The sequence below is a fragment of the Phyllostomus discolor genome, chromosome 2, assembly GCF_004126475.2.
Source record: "Phyllostomus discolor isolate MPI-MPIP mPhyDis1 chromosome 2, mPhyDis1.pri.v3, whole genome shotgun sequence".
Classification (NCBI taxonomy): domain Eukaryota; kingdom Metazoa; phylum Chordata; class Mammalia; order Chiroptera; family Phyllostomidae; genus Phyllostomus; species Phyllostomus discolor.
Genome location: NC_040904.2, coordinates 88,813,963 through 88,838,032, shown reverse-complemented (window position 1 = coordinate 88,838,032; position 24,070 = coordinate 88,813,963). Strand labels below are relative to the sequence as shown.

At 34.5% G+C, this 24,070-nt stretch overlaps 1 protein-coding gene across 1 annotated transcript in view; it reads right to left on the bottom strand.

Annotated features, from left to right (window-relative positions):
- The window catches only part of LOC114488623 (T-cell receptor-associated transmembrane adapter 1), a 33,531-nt gene extending 10,249 nt beyond the window's left edge, over positions 1-23,282 (bottom strand). The window contains exons 1-3 of the mRNA XM_036018057.1: positions 22,964-23,282; positions 10,312-10,422; positions 1,465-1,501 (exon numbers count right to left, since the gene is read on the bottom strand). Coding sequence (XP_035873950.1) covers positions 1,465-1,501; positions 10,312-10,422; positions 22,964-22,970 — 155 coding nt within the window. The 5' untranslated portion in view covers positions 22,971-23,282. The remainder of the gene's footprint in view (positions 1-1,464; positions 1,502-10,311; positions 10,423-22,963) is intronic.
- Positions 23,283-24,070: the final 788 nt, after the last annotated feature.

Sequence of the window (24,070 nt, the reverse complement as noted above, 5' to 3'; positions counted from 1 at the left end):
ACTTTCTATCACTTCACATCTTTTTTTTAAGATTTTGTTTATTTATTTTAGAGAGATGGGGAAGGGAGGGAGAAAGAGAGGGAGTGAAACATCAGTGTGTGGTTGCCTCTAGCACACCCCATACTGTGGATATGGCCTGCAACCCAGGCATGTGCCCTGACTGGGGATCAAACCAGCGATGCTTTGGTTCACAGGCCTGCGCTCAATCCACTGAGCTACACCAGCCAGGGCCTCACTTTGCATCTTAATTGCCCTTCAAATGGCAAGTATCAAATCAATCATCAGCTTAATTTATACATAATTATGCAGGATTTTCTTTGTTACAAAGTCAGCAAATTACTCTTGATTTGAGCAAATGACTTGAAAATTATGTTACAGAATCCAAGGTGAAGAGCACTCATAAAAACAAGTTGAATGTGTGCATGTGTGTGTGACTGCCTGCAGCCCAGATCTGGGATCTGCCAGAGACATGCCCACATGCAGAAGAAAAAAACAACAGACCTTTCAGAGACTTATAATTTTATCCTACTGACTGACAACAACAAAAAAAGAAAATTAAATAAATTAATCTACATCATAAATTTCAAAAAATAAATCTTATCCTACTGACTGAGAAAGCTCTGTGTTTTCGAAAGACCTTTAAGTCTATCAGTCTACCATTTCAGGAGGGTCTTGAAGAGTCCTCAGTGTAATTCTCTGTATTTAGATCATTTTATCCAAAAGAGAAATCTCCATTCTAATGAAACATTTGGGTCAGAATATACTGTCTAAGAAAATGAAACTCATTTCTGTGATTCACACCATAAACCTTTTGTTAAAAAAGAAGAAGAAGAAGCAGTATCACACTATACAATTTCTCTGTAACTAGATCAATAAGTATTAAAGAGAATAAGTTATACCTATAACTGCATATTATTTTAGAGTTGATTTACTACATTTCTAGTGGTTGACATTATCCTTAGAAACAACATACCACAAAGCTTCCTAATCATGTAATTTACATGCATGTAAACATATCTTAAATTTTATTAGGTATTGCTAGATTTCTTTTCATCCTCCATTCTTAAGGGCCACATAATTATATATATATATTTATTTATAAAAATATATATATAATTCATATATACATATAATTCATATATATATGAATGCATTGTTCAATATAATCTGAAACATAATCTAGGATATTTTCTCTTGAAATTGACGATAATTCTAGAGATAATAGGTGGGAGTCCCATTCTGTTCTTCACCCAGCTCTCTCACTTACTCAGAAGGAGTAAGTAACTAGGGCAGAAAATAATGCTATAGTTTTTAATTTCCACATGGGAGTAAAAGTAATTAAATTCACTTTTCATGTAATTTTTAACCCAAATACAATATCCCTGAGCCAAACCTATCAACAACATTGTTGTTACTTTCTCTTATTAATTGGGAATCACAAAACATAACTCATTTTCTATATACCTGGGAATGTAGTCTTCAGAGTACCTGTATATTTTACCTGAAAGATATTAAAAATGGACAAATTAAAAGAAGTTTTGACATATTTGTTAAATCTCCTAGAGAGGGTTGTGAGGGGAACTTAGACTCAATGTCAGTTAACATCTTTAATCAAACCATTTGGTCACCACTATTTGAACTAGAGATAATGATTGTCTCTAATTTGGGCCAATCATAGCCCATGTGGTCTCTTGGCAATGTGGGAGTGAAACACAGGGCAGCATAAGGAAGGAAATAATAAAAATTAGAGCAGAATTCAATGAAACAGAGAACAAAAATACTATACAAAAATTAATACAACAAAGAGCTGGCTTTTTGAAAAGATTAAAAACTGACAAATCCCTGGTTAGAATCACTAAAGAAAAGAGAAAATATTCATATAAACAAAATCAGAAATGAAAAATGAGAAGTTACCACACATATTACAGATAATACAAAGGATCATGCTAAAATACTATGAAAGACTATACACCAATAAATTAAAAAGCCCAGAAGAAATGGAGAAGTTCCTAGAAGTATAACCTTCCTAGAATGAATCTTGAAGAACTGGAAAATCTAAATAGACCAATCAACAATGAGGAAATTGAAATAACCATCAAAAACCTCCCTAAAAGTAAAAGTCCAGGACCAGATGGCTTCACTAGCGAATCCTACCAAACATTCAAAGAAGATTTGATACCCAACCTTCTCGAACCCTTCCAAAAATTTGAAGAAAAGGCAATACTTTCTAACACATTTTATTAGGCCAACATAACCCTGATACCAAAACCTGGCAAGGATGACACACACATACACACTCACATAGACTACAGACCAATATCTCTTGTTAATATAGCAAAAATCCTAAAAAATACTAGCAAATCAAATACAACAATACATTAAAAAAATAAAATAATACATCATGACCAACTGAGGTTCATTCCAGGAGCACAAGGAGGGTTCAACAAGCATAAATCAATCAATATAACACACCACATTAAAACAAAGGTTAAAATCATATGACCTTATCATTTGAAGGTGCAGAAAAAACATTTGATAAGATAAAACATTAATTTATGATTAAAACACTCAATAAAATGGGTATAGAAAAAATACCTCACCATAATAGAGGCCATATATGACAAACCCTCAGCTAATATATTCAATGTCAAAAAACTGGAAGCTTTTTCTCTAAAAACATATAAGAATGTCCACTCTTACTGCACTTATTTAACACACTTCTGGAAGTCCTGGCCAGACCAGTCAGGCAAGAGAAAGAAATAAGAGGCATCCCAATTATGATGAAGAAGCAAAAGTGTCACTTTTTTGCAGATGACACATTCCTAAAGACCCCACCAAAAATCTATTTGTTTATTGTTACTAGAAACAATAAACAAATAGAGTCAAGTTTCACAATACCAAATCAGTGAACAAAAATGCACTCCTTTCCTACATACTAACACTTAAACTTCAGAAAAAGAAATGAAAAAATTTCTTTTGTAATTGCATCTAAAAGAATAGAATATGTAGGAATAAACTTGAAACTAATATGACCTTATTAACTACTGTCACCTCAATAAATTTAATGTTTGGAAAAAACAGCAAAACAGCTTTTAAAAGAAACAGTCTGGGGCACTGCAGGGAGTGGATGCAGGGCTGTAAAACCGTGAGCAAATCGAGTGCCAATCCAAAGAAGGTAACCCAGGTGGTGGCTCAAAGGCAAATGAAAGGAAATATTTTTACTTTAAATTAATATATGTATTCAAAATGGAAAAAAATAGCTCCCAGACCTTTGTACGTGAAAGACAATAGATGTATAAGAAATTATTGAGGGACATTAAGGCAAATTCAGAATACAGCTTTAATAAGACCAATATTATGAAGAAGTGTGTCTTATCTGTTCATCAATAAATTTTCTTTGATGTTGAAGTGGATGGATGTATATAATATTATATTTATTTTATTTCGATTAGATATTATTTAACCTGGCATTAAAATAAAGCCAAAATTTTGCAGAAGTTACTTTTATAAAAGCAAAGCCCAGTATTATTAAAGTCCCTGACAATGACTCAGACACAATAAGGACCAAACAGAGGTCTTTCAGCCTTAACATGTGGAAAACTCTGCATGCTGGTAAGGAACTAGCACAGACATTTCCAAATAATTGAATGAATTATCAAACAACTACAAAGATTGTTTTTAGGTAGATTTATGTGCAACAAAATTAAGTTTGTCTCCAGAGAGGTCATTAATCGTTAGAGAAGCATTAGTGGAACAACTTCAAAATCATCACGTCGGAGGATGCAAGGGGCATGTCACATGTCAACATGTTTGGAATAATTCTGTGAAGGATCAAATGCAGGAAGTTTTTGCAAAACATACACACAGAGCAGCTATGGGACCAAAAATGATGAATGTAATCCACTGGGGGTATATCTAAAATCCTCTTCTGCCAGCCAACAGGAAATGCCGTATGTAGCAAGAGCTGCATAATAAAAATGCAGTTGTTTTCAACTACCTTCAGATTAGTCCTGTGAATATGAAAGCACATTGACATAGGGAGAAGCAGAGAGATGTCTGCTGCTGCACAAAGCCACTGGCTAATGGAAGAGTAAGAAATGTAAACAACTTCAATAAGCATAAGAATAAAAATTAGTTAATACAGACAAAAAAAATTGTAAACTGGAAAATAGAAAATATGTGGGGTATTTTTTTGCTATGGCAGAAATGTTTATACTCAGGTAATCAATAATTATTCATATTTGTCTAGCATTAAAGTGCATATCATATACAAGAATAGCCTGATGCATCATGGAACAAATTCAGGGTGAGAAATAAGACTTTGGATTTAAGCATTAGTTCTTTGATGTATTTATTTGCCATATGACAACATGCAAATCACTTCAAAACTCTGTTCTCAGTTTACCCATAAGTGAAGATAATAATATCTACATCAGGCAAGTAGATGTAGAAGATAAATAAAACAATTTTTGTAAAAACCTCATAGAAAATGACAAAGTTAGTTTTTAACACTATACATTTTAAATGCACATCACATAACAAACCACAATTTGTGTTGATTTCAAATGGGAAGTTTCTTCATTAAATGGATTAACTGAAAACAATGGATATAAGTACAATACTATTTTGATGATAAAATATTTATAAGTAAAGCTTGATTTTGAATGAAATAACCAAGTCTTGCCTTTGGCAGAGGCATTGTCACCAACTGAATACTGAATTGAAAGAAAAGATAAAAAATAAAGAAGTGAAAACAAAAATAAAGAGTGACATTACTTAGAATAAGAAAAAATAAGTATGGAGTGAAAATATTCCCCCAAACAAAGATTTTTAAAGAACAGTGTATGTTTTCCATGGCAGCGGTTGGAGTGTGAATGCTGGTGCCTGGAAAGCACCCTGGTGTGATGGGTGCCAGGACAGCTCGGTAGAATGGAAATGTGGTTGTATGTATTGTCACCAGAGAACAGCAAAACAGAGTTTTAGACCGAAAAGCTTTGTGAGGAAAAAAAGGGGAAGCAATTATGTAAAGGATGCCATATACTAATGTAATGCTTAGGTAAAAGGAAATGAACTAAAACAATGTGAAGAAAAAATAACTAACAGGTAAAAAAAAATTATATTGCAAGACCAACCATTTTGAAGAAGTGCCCTGAAGAGAGGAACGCTGAAGAAAAGTTCAAGGATACCGCCCGGTTCCAGGACACTCTTAGGGCTATTTATATGTGTTGCCTCAAGTTGGATGCTTGGGACATGTGTAGTTTCAGTGTTACAGTGCTTCCTACATGAAGTGTAATAGAATATGATCTCCTTAAAAAGCAGAGTAGTAATCAAAAGCGTAAAGGTTCCAGCTAAGGAGAAAGGTCAGCAAGCCCAGGCTCCTGAAAAGAGCTTGCTCTGACATGAGGGCTTACGAGTTTATTTACAAATAACTGGAATGATTTAAAAGCTACCTTATCATTTCAATGATTATCAGTAAAACAAAAAAGCAGTTCTTGTTTAGCTGTAAAACAGTTATATTTGCAAGACTCTGTCTGAGAAGAGCTCGGTGAGTTTTCCTAACCCTCTCCTGTGATTCAGGTGCAAACAAACACTTTGTTTGTGGTTCATGGTTGAGAGGGTGTGAGCAAACAGCTGCTTGTATGTTTTCCCCTTTATCACGTTCGCCCTTCCATGCACAATACATAACAAGAAACCACAGCACATGGCTGAAACTCCATAATAAAAAAAGATTTGATACATTTTTAATGTGAAAAAATGTGCCATAATTTTCTAGTGAATAGGAGAGATATTGATAAGACTTTGATGTATGAGCAAGTCATACACTTGTTTTATCCTTCTCAAAACAGAGAAGAAAGGCTGGGTAAAGTATATTTGTACACACACACACACACACATATACACACACGTGCGTGCACACACACATATACGCATACATATACATATACATGTATACACATATATATATGTGTATATATATAGCTTTAAAGGAGAAAAAATGAATGCAATCCTATCAGAAAAAAAGAAATAAACATAACCTTCCTAAAGAACAGATTTGGACCAAGAATCACATAAAAGATGAAAGATTTATTTTAGGGGGAAGGAAGAACTGCATTTCAAAGCTTCGACCTAGCACTGCTACAGAAAACATCAAGGAGAGGCTTATCTTGTCTATCTGATTGAATGTGAAGATATTACATTGTTGCTGGGATAGAGGTTGTCTTTTGTAAGCTGTTTAATACATAAGCAGAGCTTAGCCACTGACTGTTTGCCAAGGTGGAGTCAAATCTTGCAAGTTTCTTAACCACAACGAATAGCACAGAGATGCAAAAATAGAGTTATATGAGGCCAGATACAGGGGTACTGCATTCCCAGACCAAGTGGCAGAAAAGCAAAGCTGGTTAATAGGGTGGAATCTCTTCTAGTTTATCTGTCTAGCAGAAACAAAGCAAGGAGGAATCTTCAAGAAACAGGAAAGAAGTCTGTTTGCAGACCTAACCCCAAATCCACCTGGAATCTCTGCTTGAGAAAGATAGTGCTATTTGCTCATATGTAATAGAAAGGAAGGCAGTTATTACTAATACTTGGGAAAAGATACAGGGAGATGTTGGGGAGGTGGGAAGGGACATCAGTCAGAAAAAATGGAGGGGACAGGAATGAAGGGCATTCTTTCAGGATAAATAAACATTGCTCCAAGGTTAATGTTAGGTTTGCACACTAAAAAAGTGCAAGACCCAGTGTTGTGTGCACCACCTAAGGAGGATACATTGCATCTCAAATAAAATAATTTTCAATAGGTTAATGTTTAGAACCAATTCCATGAAAGCTTACAGAAAACTCTCTAAAATGAACCTGTATGAAACTTAAATGAACACAGCAGTTATTACTAAAACTCAGGTGATTGTACAGTTGTGTTAATGAAATAGATGGGGACAAGACATGAGCTGGGAGCTGGAGAGGGCCTGGAGGGTATAGGAATGGTGGGAGCAGAGAAGAAGCCAGAGGAACTAATGTTCACTCAAATAATAGACATTAAAATTAAATGGGATAACGTTGCCATAGTGAGTTCTTAACAAATGTTTTCGGAATGAGGGTAGGAAGCACCAGGGCCACCCAGAATGAAAATGTGGGCTGTACATTGTCCAGGACTGACTGACTAGGTCCCTACCACAGTCCCTCCTTATCTGTGGTTTCAGTTACCTATGGTCAACTGTGGTTCAAAAATATTAAATAGAAAACTCAGAATAAACAATTCATACATTTTAAATTGCATGCTATTCTAAGTAGCGTAATTGAATCTCAACCTGTTCTGCTATGTCCTGCTGGGCCATGAATCAGTGAATCACCCCTTTGTACAGCCCATCCACATTGTGTACACTCCCTGCCCATCGGTCACTTTAGTAGCCCTCTCAGTTAGTGGGTCAGTTGTCATGGTGTCACAGTGCTTGTGTTTAAGTAACCCTTATTTTATTGTAATTTTTCTAATTTGTTATTAGTTCCTGTTGTTAATCTCCTACAGTGTTTAATATAAAAACTAAACTTTTTCATAGGTATATACATATGCGATAACACATAGTATGTATAGGGTTTGGTACTAGCCATAGTTTTGGGTGTCCATCGGGGGTCTGGAACATGTCCCCCATTACTAAGGGGGACTACTGTGTTCATATAGGTATATATACAAACCCAATAGTCTAGATGATATTTATAACATTTTGTAGACAAGGAAACTGAAACTCAGGGAATTTATACTACTTGTATAAGATCTCCCATGTAAATATTAAAAGCAAAGTTTTAATTCAATATCGGGTTGACTTAAAAAGCCATGATGTTAAAAACAATTGAAAAAAGTAAAATAGATTTTTAAAAATACATCAATGAATGTAATTTGTTATTCTCTGTTTTTAAAAAAGGTCTAATCAAGGAACATGTATAAAAAATTGGGACAACTGTAGCTGAACAATAAAAAAAAGTATTTCCCTCTATACTGCCTCTAGGCAATAGGTTCATTTATGGTAGGCCAGAGGCAGTAAGGGTTTGTACAATTGAAAAAAAAATCTGTCTTAAAAAAAGTAATAAAAGCCTGCTACTGTTTTTTTAGCAATGATCAACTGACCATTCATTATAAGTAAACAATTCCCCAAAGCAGTTTGTATGGTGGAAAAATGGTATGTTTATGCGTAAATTTCAATATACAAACTATCAAAAATGAGAATTGGAAAACCCACTTGTTTTTTGACTTCACATAAATCTCCACAGGATTATCACTAGAATCAAAGGAAGAATGAATATTATCCAGATGCTTATTGTTGTCCTGGTTTCCACCTTAAATTACTTCACCTCTGTGGTTCAACTGACCTTTCTAACTCAGGTGAAAATATCATCTGCCTTCATAAAATATTTTCATTAAAATGTAAAGTATATTCATTTTAAGTGATTATATAAAGAAAGGTACTGCTGTTAGCTCATTTTTTTCCACAAAGTAAGGAAACTTTTCAAAGAAGATATCTGATGATGGGTCATTTGTACATCTGATATAAACTTTGAAAAATATTTTATTATAAAAGTAATCACTAAAGTCATTACTAATGAAAAAGTGCTGCTTGCCTGAACTTTTCTCTGAGGCATAGAAATGGGACAATAGAGATCCTGGAAGAGTGTTGGGTTCCTGGCCGTGGACATTTGGTCAACAACGCAAAAGCAGCAGGCACTGGTGGAAGCCGTTTTGGACAATTAGAAAAACCGAGCACTTATCCATGATTTTGCTACTAAATAGATGTGTGACCTCAGCTATGCCACTTTTCTAGTGCCTCTCATTTGTTTGCAAACCTGCATGGCAATGATGCCTTCTTCTTCATATTTTATGTCAGCATTGTCAGTATTGAAGAAGACACTCGTGGGAACCCAGGACCCACCCCAGAGTCTGACCATTGTTTTAAATTAGCTGTATGCAATTTTTCTTGGTTACTTGTATTTAACTTAGTTTAGTTAACTTAATTTTAATACTTTTCATCTGTTAAGAGAAAATGTATGTATCTTTTCTATTTGTTTATTATCACCTAAATGTTCTGCCCCTATTATTTTTGGGGGAGTTCTAGAATATTAAGACACCTCCCCAAAACTGTTGAACTTTCACATTTTTACTTTTCTTTTATTGTTGTTCTATTACAGTTGTCCCAATTTCCCCCATTGCTCTCCCCTACTCTGCCCTCCCCCTCAGTCAGTCCCTACACTGTTGTCCTTGTCCATGGGTCTTTTATATATGTTCCTTGACTTGACCCTTCCCCTACTTTACCCTGTAACCCTCCTCCCCCCTCCCCTTTGGCCACTGTCAATTTGTTCTTTATTTCCATGTCTCTGGTTATATTTTGCTTGCTTGTTTGTTTTGTTGATTAGGTTGCAGTTAAAGGTGAGATCACATGGTATTTGTCTTTCACCTTCTGGTTTATTTCACTTAGCATAATGCTCTCCAGTTCCATCCATGCTGATGTGAAGGGTAGGAGTTCCTTATTTCTTTCTGTGTAGTATTCCATTGTATAAATGTACCACAGTTTTTTGACTCACTCATTTACTAAAGAGCACTTTCATTTTTCTATCCATGCATCCATCATTCATTTTCCATCCATTCATCCATCCAATCCATTCATGCATTCATTGCACATATATTGAATGCCTACATTGTGCAAAGATTATGCTTTTGCTGGGCATTGCACTATTTCAATAATGCAAAGGAGGGTAAAATTCATGGTTAAAAATGCTGCCCTGCTTATTGAAAAGAAAAGCAGACAATGGCAGATCCTCTTGACTTTCCCTCCTTGCCCCTGGGAGTGTTTAAAAACAAGTGTATGGTTCAGTCTATTGCTTTTTCAGTTTCCTTTTTGTCCCAAAGAGCTGTCTGTATTTTAGGGGCCCTGACTGATACTGAGAAGTTTGAGTAGGCTTGAGTGGAACCTTAAAGAGCTAGTCTTCAATTTTCTCATCACCCATCAGGGAGAATTTTTATGGCTGTACCAGAATAGGCTAATTTTATAGGTTGTTCCACTGGAAGAGGAAAGATATGTTTTATCAGGACAATCTCTTCCTACTCTATCACTTAAGGCAAAGATAAAGTTAAGACTGGGAATCTTTTATATTTCTAATATGATTATATTCTTAAATTAAGAGAACTTGTATGGTGAATATGTATCAAATAGATTTTCTACAGATAAAAATAACCTGTTGGATAACATTTTATAAAATTGTCTGCTGTTGTTTTCCAGTGAATCAGTCTCAATTCAAGAAGGCCCCCTCTGACTATTTCTCAAAATGTCTTACCTTGTCGCTGCTTTTCCAGACAGTGGGAAATGTTTAAGATCAGTGATACAACCAAAGCTAAAACCAAGGAGACCAGAATTGCCCACACATAAAACTGGCACCCAGAGTTTGCTGCAAAACAAAACAAACATACCATTAATACAGGTATGGGACTTATTGGGGGAAACACTTCATAAACCATATAGAGATCTAATTGCTATGCTGTACATCTGAAATTTAATATATTTATATAATATTAATATAAAATAATACTGAATGTCAACTGTAAATGAAAAATTAAAATAAGTAAATAAAATAAAATGTGCTGTCAAATCAAATATGTATATAGTGGCTGCTTACCTATTTGTTTTGAACTAGGTTACACAATTAAAACTATTGAATTTATTCACAAAAAAGGATAAATCATCTGCCAAGAAATTAATTAACCTTGAAAGCCAAAGACTTCTTATAGATTTCAAAATTGGTATTAGCAAAGGTCCCTACATTCAACACGGGCAAAAAGAAGCATTCTTCTTTTTGTTTAAGATTTTATTTATTTATTTTTAGAGAGGGAAGGAAGGGAAGGAAGGGGAGAGACAGAGAGAGAGAGAGAGAGAGAGAGAGAGAGAGAAACATCAATGTGCAGTTGCTGGGGGCCATGGCCTGCAACCCAGGCATGTGCCCTGACTGGGAATCGAACCTGTGATGCTTTGGTTTGCAGTCTGCGCTCAATCCACTGTGCTACGCCAGCCAGGGCAAAAGAAGCATTCTTAGTGTTAATGACAAAGAAAACATTTTTAGTCTGGCTACTAAAATTTGACAACTGTCCACTGATCATAAAACCTTTGGTTCAAAATCAAGAATATCCAAATTACTTAGATAATACTTTGCTATACTTTTACCCTTTCTTTCATCCTTAAACTATAATCATACTTGCCTTCATTATTTGTGCAAAACTACTTACTCCCTTCTGTTATTCCCAGTAGTGTAAGATACTGTGTGTTGGGATAAATCAATAATTCTGGAATCATAGAAACCCAGTTTTGTTAACACTGGCCATAAAGAGTTTTTTTCATATTATTTAGATCCCCATGAATGTATAATGGAGAATTCATTATGTTTCCCTTTCTCTTCTGTGAAAGCTTCTTTTTTCATTCCTGAGCCATAAAGGAGTTTCTGTAGGATATAATGGCCTATTAGTTGTCATTGATTATTTATGGCAATCTTTATACAGATATGAGTGACTACTAAGATAATTAGCTTGATTTTATATATATATTATATACATTATACATAAATTATACAACTTACTATATACAAAATTATATATAATATATAAATATATGTATATATTACATATTAGCCTAATATATTAACCTAATATATATGGGTCTAATATTATAATCAGCTTCTAGATTACAATATACACATATATAATTAGGTTAATTGTCTTAGTAGTCATATATCCATGTGTAAAGTAACTTGTGATTCTATAATACTCTATGTTTATGGGTTCAACCAGTATTAATTGGACATCTCTTCTGTGACAGAAGCCATGCCCTGTATTAGGAACCAAAGATAAAGGAAACAGCATCTTGCTCTCAAGGAACTCTCTGTTTAGTTGAGGGCAGGGAAGGGCAAAAATGTATAAACACATAATTAGAAACTCATGAAATGCAATATGTAAATAGCTACAACAGAGATTGTTGTGTACCTTCCAATCCCAACTCTCTGTGACTATCCAAAATACAAAACATTTTAAGCTCTTTCAAAAAATCCAAATACTGACATTAAACACAATAAATAGCACAAGCAAAACCTTATTAGGAGAAAAATTAATTTTACTTCCCTAATCTGTCTTTAAATCATCCAATAAAGAATACCTAAACCCAAATGTTCTTTGTGCTGCTCTATTTTACTTATAATCTTTATCTCAAATTTGACATTTGAGTGGCTAATCATTTTCCTTTTTATTAATTATGCTATTATAGTTTTCCCAATTGTTCCTCCTTTATCCCCCCTCTACCTTGCACCCCCCCCCCACCTTCCAGCATTCCCTCCCCTTAGTTCATGTTCATGGGTTGTACATGCAAGTTCTTTGAATTCTCTCTTTCCTATACCATTCTCAACCTCTCCCTGTCTATTTTATGCCTACCAATTATGCTTCTTATTTCCTGTACTTTTCCCCCTGCTATTCTGCCCCTCCCCACTGAAATCCCTCCATGTGATCTCCATTTCTCTGATTCTGTTCCTGTTCTAATTGTTTGCGTAGTATTTGTTTTCATTGTTGTTTTTTAGGTTCAGTTGTTGATAGTTGTGACTTTGTTGTCATTTTATTGTTCATAGTTTTTTATTTTCTTCAATTTCTTAGATAAATCCCTTTAACATTTCATATAATAAGGGCTTGGTGATAATGAATGGCTAATCATTTTCTTTGAATACCTGTTGTCCTTGCTGTAGTTGCTGAACTGCCTTTAGTGGTCCTGCCTATTTTGGTTGGCTTTATTTATTTATTGGTATTTATTTGTTCATTTATTTATTTCATTTTTATTGAGTTCACTGGGGTGACACTGGTTAACAAATATATACAGGTTTCAGGTGCATATTCTGCATCACATCATCTGTGCCTGTATTGTGTTCACCACTCCAAGTCAAGTCTCTGTCCATCACCATTTGTCCCTCCTATACCTTCCTCCACCTCAGCAATCACCACACTGTTGTCCACCTGTTCTCTAGGCATACAGATGATTAAATACAAAATGTATGTCTATGTATTCATGATATAGATGTACATATGCATATAATTTGCATGTCACATTCTTATATACATTGCTTTTGTTTGAACTACTCTGTGGCTCTCATAACACCAGAAAAACTGCCTACTAATGTTTGCTACCTCCTCTCTAATTTTGTACTGTGCTAGTTAGATGATCAAGATACTGTACATTGCACAAAAGATGGGATGATTTCTGCCTTCTAGTCTGCGATGCTGGACATAAAATATGTGATTTATAAAAAAAATTCAAGAATTAATAAATAGGAAAAGTTAAATGATAATGGTAGGAAAATGTGTGAATTTCTTTTCTTTAAATTTTTTTTTATATTACATAAAGTAAAAGAAAATTGAGATGACTTGAATTGACTTGAATAGTCTTTTATCTTCCTTAATAGCACTACCAGTTAATCTGTTTAAAAACACTAAGGTTTGGAGGGGACTAATTTATTCACTAAGAACATAATCCTATAAATATTTATAAGGATTCTATAACATAATGTTTATTAACTTTTAAATATAATAATCCTAGGTATTGTACAATAATGCATATATTCCTAGAATTATTTATTTGCTATTTATGTTTAATTATGTATTTTGAAAAAGCCACAAGTGACTTCTGAGTGTAAATTTAAAATTTCAGTAATACTAGAATATAAAATAACATGTAATTTCCTTTATTAATGCACAAATGGGACACTAATATTAAACTAATTGGATTTTGAAAAAGATTACCACTATATTTGGGGGATATTTACCATGCTAGTATGTTAATTTTAGCATTTGCATAGAATTCCACAGTATTTACTATAGTATAATTCATCTACTCATTTCTTTAAGAGGAACATTCTGATATTTTAAAATGTTTTCTCCTATAAACAAAATACAAAACGCTCCATTGGACATTTTATGCGTATGTGAGCTATTTGTAGAAGAGGTTCCTGAGAATAGAACTGCTGTGTCAAAGGGAATTTTTAAAGCTCTCTTTCAGGGAGTGATTGATCCCCAACTCCCATTGGTAATAATCCCTCTCAGGTGGTTGCTTTAACATAATTGTGGAAAACGGGGCCAGCAAACTATCACATTTGTCAGATGGGTCTCAGTTTCCCTCTTTGCTGTCACAATATAACAATTTTACAAAAATATTAATTTCTGATTTCTATCATTAAATTAATTATTTTTATTATTAAAGACTTTTCTTCTTGTGTATGTCATGGAACCACAGTTTAGGTACAGTTCTAAGTCCTTTTACATTTTAAAGCAACATGAGGGCACACACTATATTTTTCTATTGAAAAACAGAAAAAGTATTTTAGGTTATTCAGGAAGCCAAAGTAGATTGTATTCATTCACTTTCTAAAGTCATTGTATTTGGGGACATTTAAATAAATGAACTTGAACTGTTACATCATCTATGTTGAATGCTACATGACGATTAGTAAACTCAGATAAGCAAAAACACAAAAATAAGAATCAACCCAAACCTTATTATCCAGAGACAATCACTGTGTAGTTTGTTTAATTTATTTCCAAACTTATCATTCTCTGTGTAGAAATTATTGCAGATGGAGATATAGGACTCAATTATACAGACTATACTGTTATTTACTTTCCACAGTGTGCTTCTTTTCCTCCCCCAAAATATGTTTCCATTTCCTTTAGCAGTCCTGCATTCCACTGCATGGGTTTTCCATAATTTATTTAAACAATCCCTTATTGTAAGATATTTAAGTTGCTTCTAATTTTTAGTTATATAAACAATGTTGTGATGAATATCTTTAGCTAAAGCTGTATATTCATCTTAGGGTTTTTAGGTAAAAATTCTTGAAGATGAATTGCTGGGTCAAAGGATATACACATTTTAAAGGAATTTGATATCTTGATGTTCACAGTTTTAAAACACTGTACCAAGCTAACTGTTTTCAGGTCAGTCTGCCCTCTTTCACATTAGTTCAATTGGCCCTGGCATTACATTTATCACTCTTCTTTAATCCACACTACATCAGCTACCACTCAGGACCTTGCTCTCTCCTTCCACACACTGTCCTCATACATTCCACTCCTCTGTGATTTTTGGAGAAAGTTGTCTCCTTGTCTTCTTTCTGAAGTCTATGATGTAGGTCTTTTAAAAGAAGGTGCCTATTCCTATTTCTGCCCTAAATATACAGGACATCACACTTTCTTTCCTTACCATGATCTATTTCTACAAGATGTTATTTTAGGTTTCTTTACATTGCAAGTCTTTTAGGACTTGCCTGCTATACCCACCCGGTAATACACCATGTTCCAGTCACTCTGAAGCATTGCAATTTTCAATAGACATCATATTTACCATTTTGTTTCTTTATGTCTCTGTGCATTTGTTCCTTTGTCTGAAGTACCTCTTACCTCATCTATTCCTAACCATCCTTCAAGTCTACCTTCTCTCTGAAGCATTCACTCAGTGCTGCCTGTCCCCTACCCAGTGACACCCTATATATCCCTCTATATTTCAACAAGTATTGACCTAATCATTTATATACAAAAATCTGTCCCCAGTAGTCTCTTAAGTTCCCAAGAGACAGAAAGATTGTCATATTTATCTTCAACTTCATGACTCATTTCTTCATTGTACCTATTTTTATGGAAATTAAGTGAATTAAAATATGTAATGAGATTTGGAGCGTACTGTTTCTCACTGATATTTAATGTTCAATGATATTAGCTATTGTTTTCCTTTTTATTATTATCTTACTACTAGTAAGACTCCTACCATCATTTTAGCAACCTGTTCAGCCCAAAGTAGGTGCTTACTAAACATGTATCAACTGCCTAAATAAATGAAAAGTGGAGTAAAGAAGAGTAATATAATGATGGGCCAACAGAAAGGTTCTGACCAAGTGTGAGGTCTAGAAACATCCACAACCAAAGAAAGACACGATGAAGATTCTATTACATTTGTCTACAATGCTATTGAGAAAGGACCTTCCTCCCAGAAGCTGGGGAATAGAACCTGTGAGAGAAGAGGAATGCATCAGGCCTCTGTGGCTCTGGTGAAAGTTCTCATCAACAAATCCTAATGCTCTCTTCCATGAATCTGTGTTGACAAAAAAACCTACTGAGAATTAGTTTGTTTTGTATGAAGTATGTTGGTGCCAACAGCTCGCCATCTGACTACATTTATGGGAGTAGTTACCACTATAAATAAGAGATTTTATTTTCTTTTTTAAAAATCACTGGGGAGTTGTAGTAGAGTGAGCACAATTTCTGGAAAAGAAAATTAGGAAATACCAGTAGTTGAGATAAGCTGTATGAGCCCAATCACAACCCTAGGAAATACATGTTTGCATAAAATGGGATACTGATAACCTGTGCCAGGGCGAGCAGAAAGAATCTCCTCGTGGACCATGTCATAACTTTAAGAAGCCTCAAATGGGATGTGCTTTCATTCTCTTCTTTTCAACATTTACCTTAAGGACCTACTATGTTTATTTTTACTTGTTAAGTGTATGTCCTTCAACTATGAGAACAGAAAAATGGACTTTTCTTATATGCTGGTAACATGCTTTTACCTTTATAAACCCAGTCATGAAATAGTTGTTCTTTCTAGCTATTATTAAGGAAAGAATGGCTGCTTTTGGCAGATGTCCATCTCCTTTCAGCCTAGTAATTATAAATCATGGTATAGTATAGTACAGCACAGTGTAGTATTACTTACCTAAGGACACATTTCACAACTAATTTATTACTATGGAATTAACCAGAAAGTCGCATTGCTTAAAATTAAACATTTAATAAATGTCTTAATAGTTTACCTTTGGCAAAATTGGGTGATTTGTAACCTTGCTTAAGAAATAGTCCAGTCTTGAAATTATGATATCAACTCTCTTTGGCATATGCTTTGTGACCTTGACCATTCACTCACACAAATACTGAAAAGATGGAAAACTGATTTTGGAAGGAAATTTTGACCCTGCCTATAACTTCTTCCTGTATCTACCTCTGGATAGAGGTAGAATGGGCTTCAGTGACTTTCTGTACCGGGACACATCCCAGTTATATTCCTAAGGTGTTGTAAGAGAATATCAAACTTTCTTCCACCTCAGCTGATCATCATTCTTAAAGTGGTAGCAGAGATCCAAACTTTGGGTTGCAGTCAGAAAATAAAAAGTAAAACTCTCTGCTTCTCTTTTTTTTTCTTTCATTTTCTGTATTTTCTGCCTTTGTTATCAGGGCAAAATAAATCTTGTTTTAAGGAAAAGAACCAACTATATGGAAACATGCCTTCTTTTTTTTTTAAGATTTTATCTATTTATTTTTAGAGAGAGTAGAAAGGAGGGAGAAAGAGAGGGAGAGAAACAGCAATGTGTGGTTGCCTCTCACATGCCCCCTACTGGGACCTGGCCCACAGCCTAGGCATGTGCCCTGACTGGGAATCCAACTGGCAACTCTTTTTTTCTTAGGCCAGCACTCAGTCCATTGAGCCACACCAGCCAGGACACAAGTATGTGAAACTTGCCATTGAATTCATTAATTATGGGGATGCTATGAACTAGAAGATATTGTTTGATACATCGTTGGGTAATTTTAGGTATAAGAAGCTGGGATCTCCTGAACACCTGGAACATTTTTACACTTATAGTCTATGTGCATATTGTCGTTGGTCACGTGTCTGTATTTCTATATCATTTGACACAATCTACCATAATTCTCAGGAATTATATGATACTCATTTTTGTAAACTAATTGTATCCCTTGCTCCTTAGTTTCTCTTTGTGATGATTTATTTGGTTATCTTTATACTGTTCTCTGTATTTCTAATACCTCTCTTTCTGGAGGAGAGGTAAGAGATTAAATAAATACATAGATAATAGTAATAATAAATCTCTAGAATTTATCATTCCTGAGAGAACTAATAAAATCATACTTCTTCCTACTTAGTGTTTTTTTCTCTATTTTTCACATCTAGTATTTAATATATACTCAATAAATAGTTGTGGTTTGGGTAAATAAAATATAGCACAGTATTAAAAAATATGCTTCAAGGCACTAAGCAGAAAGCCCTAATCTTATTTTTAAAATACAATGATTTTTTAGCTATATATTATCTATCATTTGCACAAAATTATATTTTGATTGTAAGTTTCTCTTTTACCTTTTTAATTAAAGGAAACACTGAAAAAGTTGTATTAGTTCATCAACTGCTGCAAGAAGAGAACTTCCCTCTCACCTATAAACAAACAGCTAAATCAGTCTCATGAGCCTACATTTCATGTGACAGCTTTAAGGAAAAACCTTACACTTTTCTTGAAATGTCAGAAACACTAAGGCAAAAACATGGACCTCAATGTACATTCCTCTCAGGCTGGTTTTTATCATTCACTATAACAGTAAATCTGTTTCACATAACCAACTTAAACCACAGGCTAACTTCTAATGTGTAAAGTTGGTTTAGCATGGTCTCCAGTTTTCCTCTGATGTTAGGAGTCTATATTCCTATTGAACTCTTTTTTTCCCCAAGATTTTTTTCCCTTTGTAATGGGATTTGAGTTTTACATAGGAGGATTTTGATTTAGAAGCTTTGTATTTTGTGACGTTCTTGATATCTTTCATAATCTTTGATTGCCAACAATAAATACCCACATTTTGGAAAACAAAGCAAAACACACAGAGATGAGAAGATACTGAGTAGCTACATGGTGAAGATTTTCAACTTGAACAGGAGATCTGTGTAAATGTTCACACACACGCGCGCACACACACACACTTCATCCTTCCCGTACCCAGTTATTTCCCATGTGCAGTATGAATATTTCTAGATCCATGTGGGTATCTATTCAGTAGAGACAGTGCCTGTTATAATACTGAATGTGCAAAGTACTAAAAAATTCCTGCCTAACAAATGCAATCTTTAGTATCTTTATTCATTAACTGTAATTACTTTCATTTGTATAGCTTTTATCAATTTAAAAAGAACTCCCACATAATGTGAATTTAGCTATTTACACTGTTAAAAAGCTAAAGGCCTCAAGAAGTCATTAGTGAGGCAATGACAACCAGGAAAGCCATGATTTAAGTTTGTATTAGCTTTCAACTGCCAGAGGCTAATGGAGATAGGTTTAATTATAAGAACTCTGACTCCCTTAAAACCAATAGTCCTTGGTAGGCACTGTATTTAAAATTCACAATTAGATGTGCTCTGGAAGGAAACTCAGCTGAGCAAATGTAATGTCTTTCTGCTTGCAGGTTTATTCTTACAGGAGCCTTTACTTAAACAAGTAACAATAGAAAAGTAATAAATATAATGCCTTAATTGTTTCTCCTTCAGGGTTTCTGTAACCGAGACAAGTGTATATGCATTTATAGTATACAGGATACGGCCTTCCGTGATGGCTTCTCTTCTTGCCTCATGAACTCTGTCAGAGACGTGAATGTCTCTTCCTTGCATTCCATGAATGTGTATGTGTATTTATTTTAGGCACTCCAGAAAATTCAAAGAAAAAGTTCAGATATAACAATCCCCATAAGTTCTGCTCACGAGTTTTCTTACTGTGCTGATGGATTGGTGCCTAATTAGGCACATTCATGATTCTCTGAATGTGGCACGTTGTCACTGCCCACACAGTCCATGACCACTGTCCACCCCCATGGCCCATCACTCATCACTAGAAGGCATTAGAGTGGTGGGAGCACTGGGAGGGGTTCTCAAATCCAGTCCCATGCTTTTAAGTACATAAGATAATGTTTTCAATGGGAAAGTAAAAACCTGTCACCTTAAATGTCTATTATAAACAAAGAGCTGTTTGAGAAGTGAGTGGTGTATGTCCAAGAGATGCTACAAAGGACAGAGGGACAATAGCTGTACAGCCCATTGCAGTGTCTGTTTCAAATGGCTTGGAGAAAGGGAGTGTGTGTAGTCACAGGCTCACTGTGGGACATTCTGCCAATCACTGAACCTCACTCCTGAACCACTTCTAAAACGGGGATTCAGATCCCCCTGTCCATGATGTCAATGTCCCTCCTTTAAGCACATTACAAATGCCCTTAACCAACACTTACCAAATTTAACTGGGGAAAACATACGGATGTGAGTGAAGTGCAGGGTAGATCTTAAGACAATATGTTGTGATTCCTGTAGTCACTTTCATAATTAAACTTTAACTGTAGTTGGTAAACTTTAGAAATCCTATTGGAATGAAAGTAATGGGAAAATCCCTGCTTTAGATGAATCTCTCTTCACCCGTATTTAGCTGTCCATTTTATGTCCATACCTATTGTTTCCTATTGGTTAAACACCTTGGTGAGGCCCTCGGATGATGGCATGGGTGTGTGGAAACTTTCATCTAACAAATTTCTTTCACTACTGTGTTTTTCTAATGTCTTCAGAAGGTCTGTTAATTTTTTCTCTCTTCTTTTTAATTCAGAAATGCTGACAAAATTAAATGAAATTTAAAGTGCCCGGAAAAGTGATCTACAATATTTATTATTACCTAGCAATGCATGGACATTTATTTCTCAGCTGTGACCTTTAAGTGACAATTTTTCCTGAGTTAACTTTCCTTAAAACCACTGCCAAACTATCTAAATTAAATAATCAAACATGATCTGTAACCTACCTTTATTTTAAAGAACATCTGAATTTAAAAGATGATTTATAAATCAGTCCTATCTACCTGTTTTCTAAAAGAAAGGCTTTCATTTTTCTCAGAAAGGTGATTAAGGCCCAAGGGAAAAGCAAACTGAATAAAGACAATGAAAATTCTGTTTTAGAAAAACAGCAATGTAACTACACTGGGAGTCATTGTTTAAATGAAATTAATGGTAGCCCAAAGGAGTTGTTTTCTCCACTTGGCTCAGCTAATATTGATTTTGTGTGACTGCAGAAACACAGTAGGAATTATGATACCAGCACATTTATTGATGCAGTGACTGGAAGGCACATAGGTAGGAGAAAAGGAAAGATTAGGTTTTTTCTTTTCATACTTTGTTTTAACTAGGAATTTCACTTTTTTGTTGTGTTCAAACACTTTCTTTTTTACTTCACCTATCTCAATGTAAAAAATATTATCATCTGATTGTCATCTTATTTCAAATTAAAGTTTTTGTTTTGTTTTAAGATCTATGATGCTTCATGATGAATACTTTATATTTTTGCCTCTTATGTAGAATTGTAGAAAGTCTTAATTGACAATGGAGGAGTTCTCTTATTACACCTGAAGGGAAAACCTAAATTACAAAATGCTATAGAGATTTTGCCATTTCCCTTATAAAATTATAATTAATTAATACTGGAAAGAGTTGAATGTCATATTCACTGGCTTTGGCCTTCCTGAGTTCCCCATCACCATTGGCTCATGGCAGTTGTTCCTAGTGTTGCTGTGTTCATATCCTGCAGGACACTAGCAACACTGGAACAATTCTTTTTGTTCTTTGCTAATCTGTGAAACCCTGGAAAAGGAGGAGCAGCATGAAAACTGTGTATGTCAGCTTATGCTCCCATGTGATTAACCCAATCAATTGATTTTAAAATCTAGCAAACAAAATACTGGATGCAAATTCACAGAAATCATAAGATATATCTTAATAAATAGCTCAGACTCATAAACATGAAAAGTCCTCTAAGCAGAACAATTAAGCAAAAGATGTAATCAGACAATTTACAAGTGATAGAATGATAAACAGTTTAAAAACCCATGCAAAAATGTTCAACCTCATTATAATCAAAGTAATGCCTAGTAAACAATGTGTTAGCCTATTGCGCTTTTATTAGAAAAGATTTCTTTTTAAAAAATTAGATCAGCCTGTTAAGGAGAAACACTGCTAGGAAGAGAGTGAATTATTATCACTCTTGGAAGAGCAATTTGGTAATAATGAGACTTAAAATGTTCACAGCCTCTTACTCAGTAATTCCAATTCTAGAAATCTTTCCTAGAAAATAATCCTTAGAAGATGAGCTGTAGAGATGCTCATCTTTATGTCATTTAAAATATAAAAAAGGAAAACTAGATACAACATAAATGCTCAACAATAAACAAGTAACTAAGTAAACTATATTTAACCCAATAGATATTATTTTGTACATTCATGTAAAATAATTAGGCAGGAGTTATTATAAAAAATGAAATTGTTTTAATGTTGGTTAATAAAAAGTTGGATTATGATTTTGTGTACATTATTATTTCAGCTTTGAAAAACAAACCAATGTAGAATGCATTGAAACAAAAATTGGGAGGAAACACAATGTACATAGAATTTTACCCACAATGTATCTAGAATTTTATTATGAGATGGGAACTCCTGTAATTTTTCCTTTTTCATACATATCTCTCAGTTCTCACCCTTAATAAATATGCATTTTCTCTTACCACACACAAAAAAATACTCATTAAAGAAATAAAAAGTACATAAAAGAATGAAAGAAGAGTGAACCATCAACATGGGAGAGACACAGCCAATCAATGTGGAGTCAGCTGTCACAGTCCACTGCATAGGCAATGAAACCCCCACTGGCCTCGGGAGATGATATAGTTCCCGGACTCTAAGGAATTAGAATGTGGTTAGTGCTAGCCTGCTTTGTAACTGAACAAAACTAAAGAGGAATGTGTATGGTCAATGAAAGTTTCTTTAAAAATAACAATTTCTTTACATGTCATAGTGATTAAAGAAAAAACACTGAATAGCTTCAACTAGTTTTATACTGTAAAACACTTCCCAATTTTTTTCTTTTAAAATAGTCATTTATACTGATTAATAGTTTTCAAAATGTGTTCTAATTATACTAGAGGTCATCTCACATTTAAAAAATAATGTATAAACTAATCTACTTTCCAAATCTTAAGTGTCTTTGCTGGAGACTCGAAAAGTTATTAAGTGAAATTTTAGCCATAGGAACAAAATAAAAAAATTCAAAATTCTACTTACCCAGCATACTTCTTTTCTCAAGAATTCCTTATGTAGCCATAAGGCAAATGCCTGTTTTAAAAATGCTCCCACAAACTTTTGTTTCTAAGTAATTTTGCTTTGTTAGAAGAAGAATGGCAGTAAAACTTGTCTTTGTCTCTACCTCAGTTTTTTCTCTTTTCTGTTTCTTAAAACCTTTTGTGTGTACTTTGTTCAGTTACAAACAGGAAATGTGGTGATGGAGGTTTCTAGACTTTTGATCTGAAACTAGTAGTAGGCTTTTAATTTTTGTGTAACGTGAGAAAAATCCCACAATACTCTATACCCTGCTCTTTGAGTTTTTATCAATATGTAAACCTAATTTTAAAAATAAACAATAAAATCAAATTATAAATTAGACTAGGAGGTGATCTCCAATCTTTCTGGAAAGAATCTAGCAATATCCTCACTCGTGAGTTCACATGGAAATAAAATGAACTATACTAAACTGGGAAGGAAACAGTGAGAAGCCCCAGGTGTGCTCGGCTGTCAGTTGTGTTTTCTTTGAGGCATGACAGAAGAAAGGGAATTAGCACTTTCTGAAACTCTGTATGTCGGGCACCTTGTTGACATTGTTCCACTAGGAGAATGGATGCCTGCCTCCCTTCTTGCCAACCCTCACCTCAGCCCACATGGGTGCCTCTGATCAATCCAGGTCCATTTGGCAGCAAGCTCCAGCTCTAGATCCCCACCTTGGAGTTTCAATAATGAGAAGTTTTAAATGTTCGTGAGCAAAAGTATCTTATGTGGTACTAATTCAACATGCATATCCCTGAGATCCTCTAAATCAGAATATTTGGAGTGGAGCCCAGGAACCTGTATTTTCCCAGGCACCCCCTCGTTATTTTAATACAGGTGTCCTGAACAATGTTCTGAAAAACTCTTATGTATATCAATGGTAGCATTGTATTTTTAACATTGTCAGATAAAGGTTTTCTCTTTATCTACACATATGCTTTGCATGTATTTCTGTTCATGTATCTGCTGCGTGTTGTATGCCAGTATGCATATTTGCTTATGCTGTCCACTCATTTTCTCTAATTATAGAAGAATGGCAAGCTTGAATCCAGTACATTATAAAAGGAGACT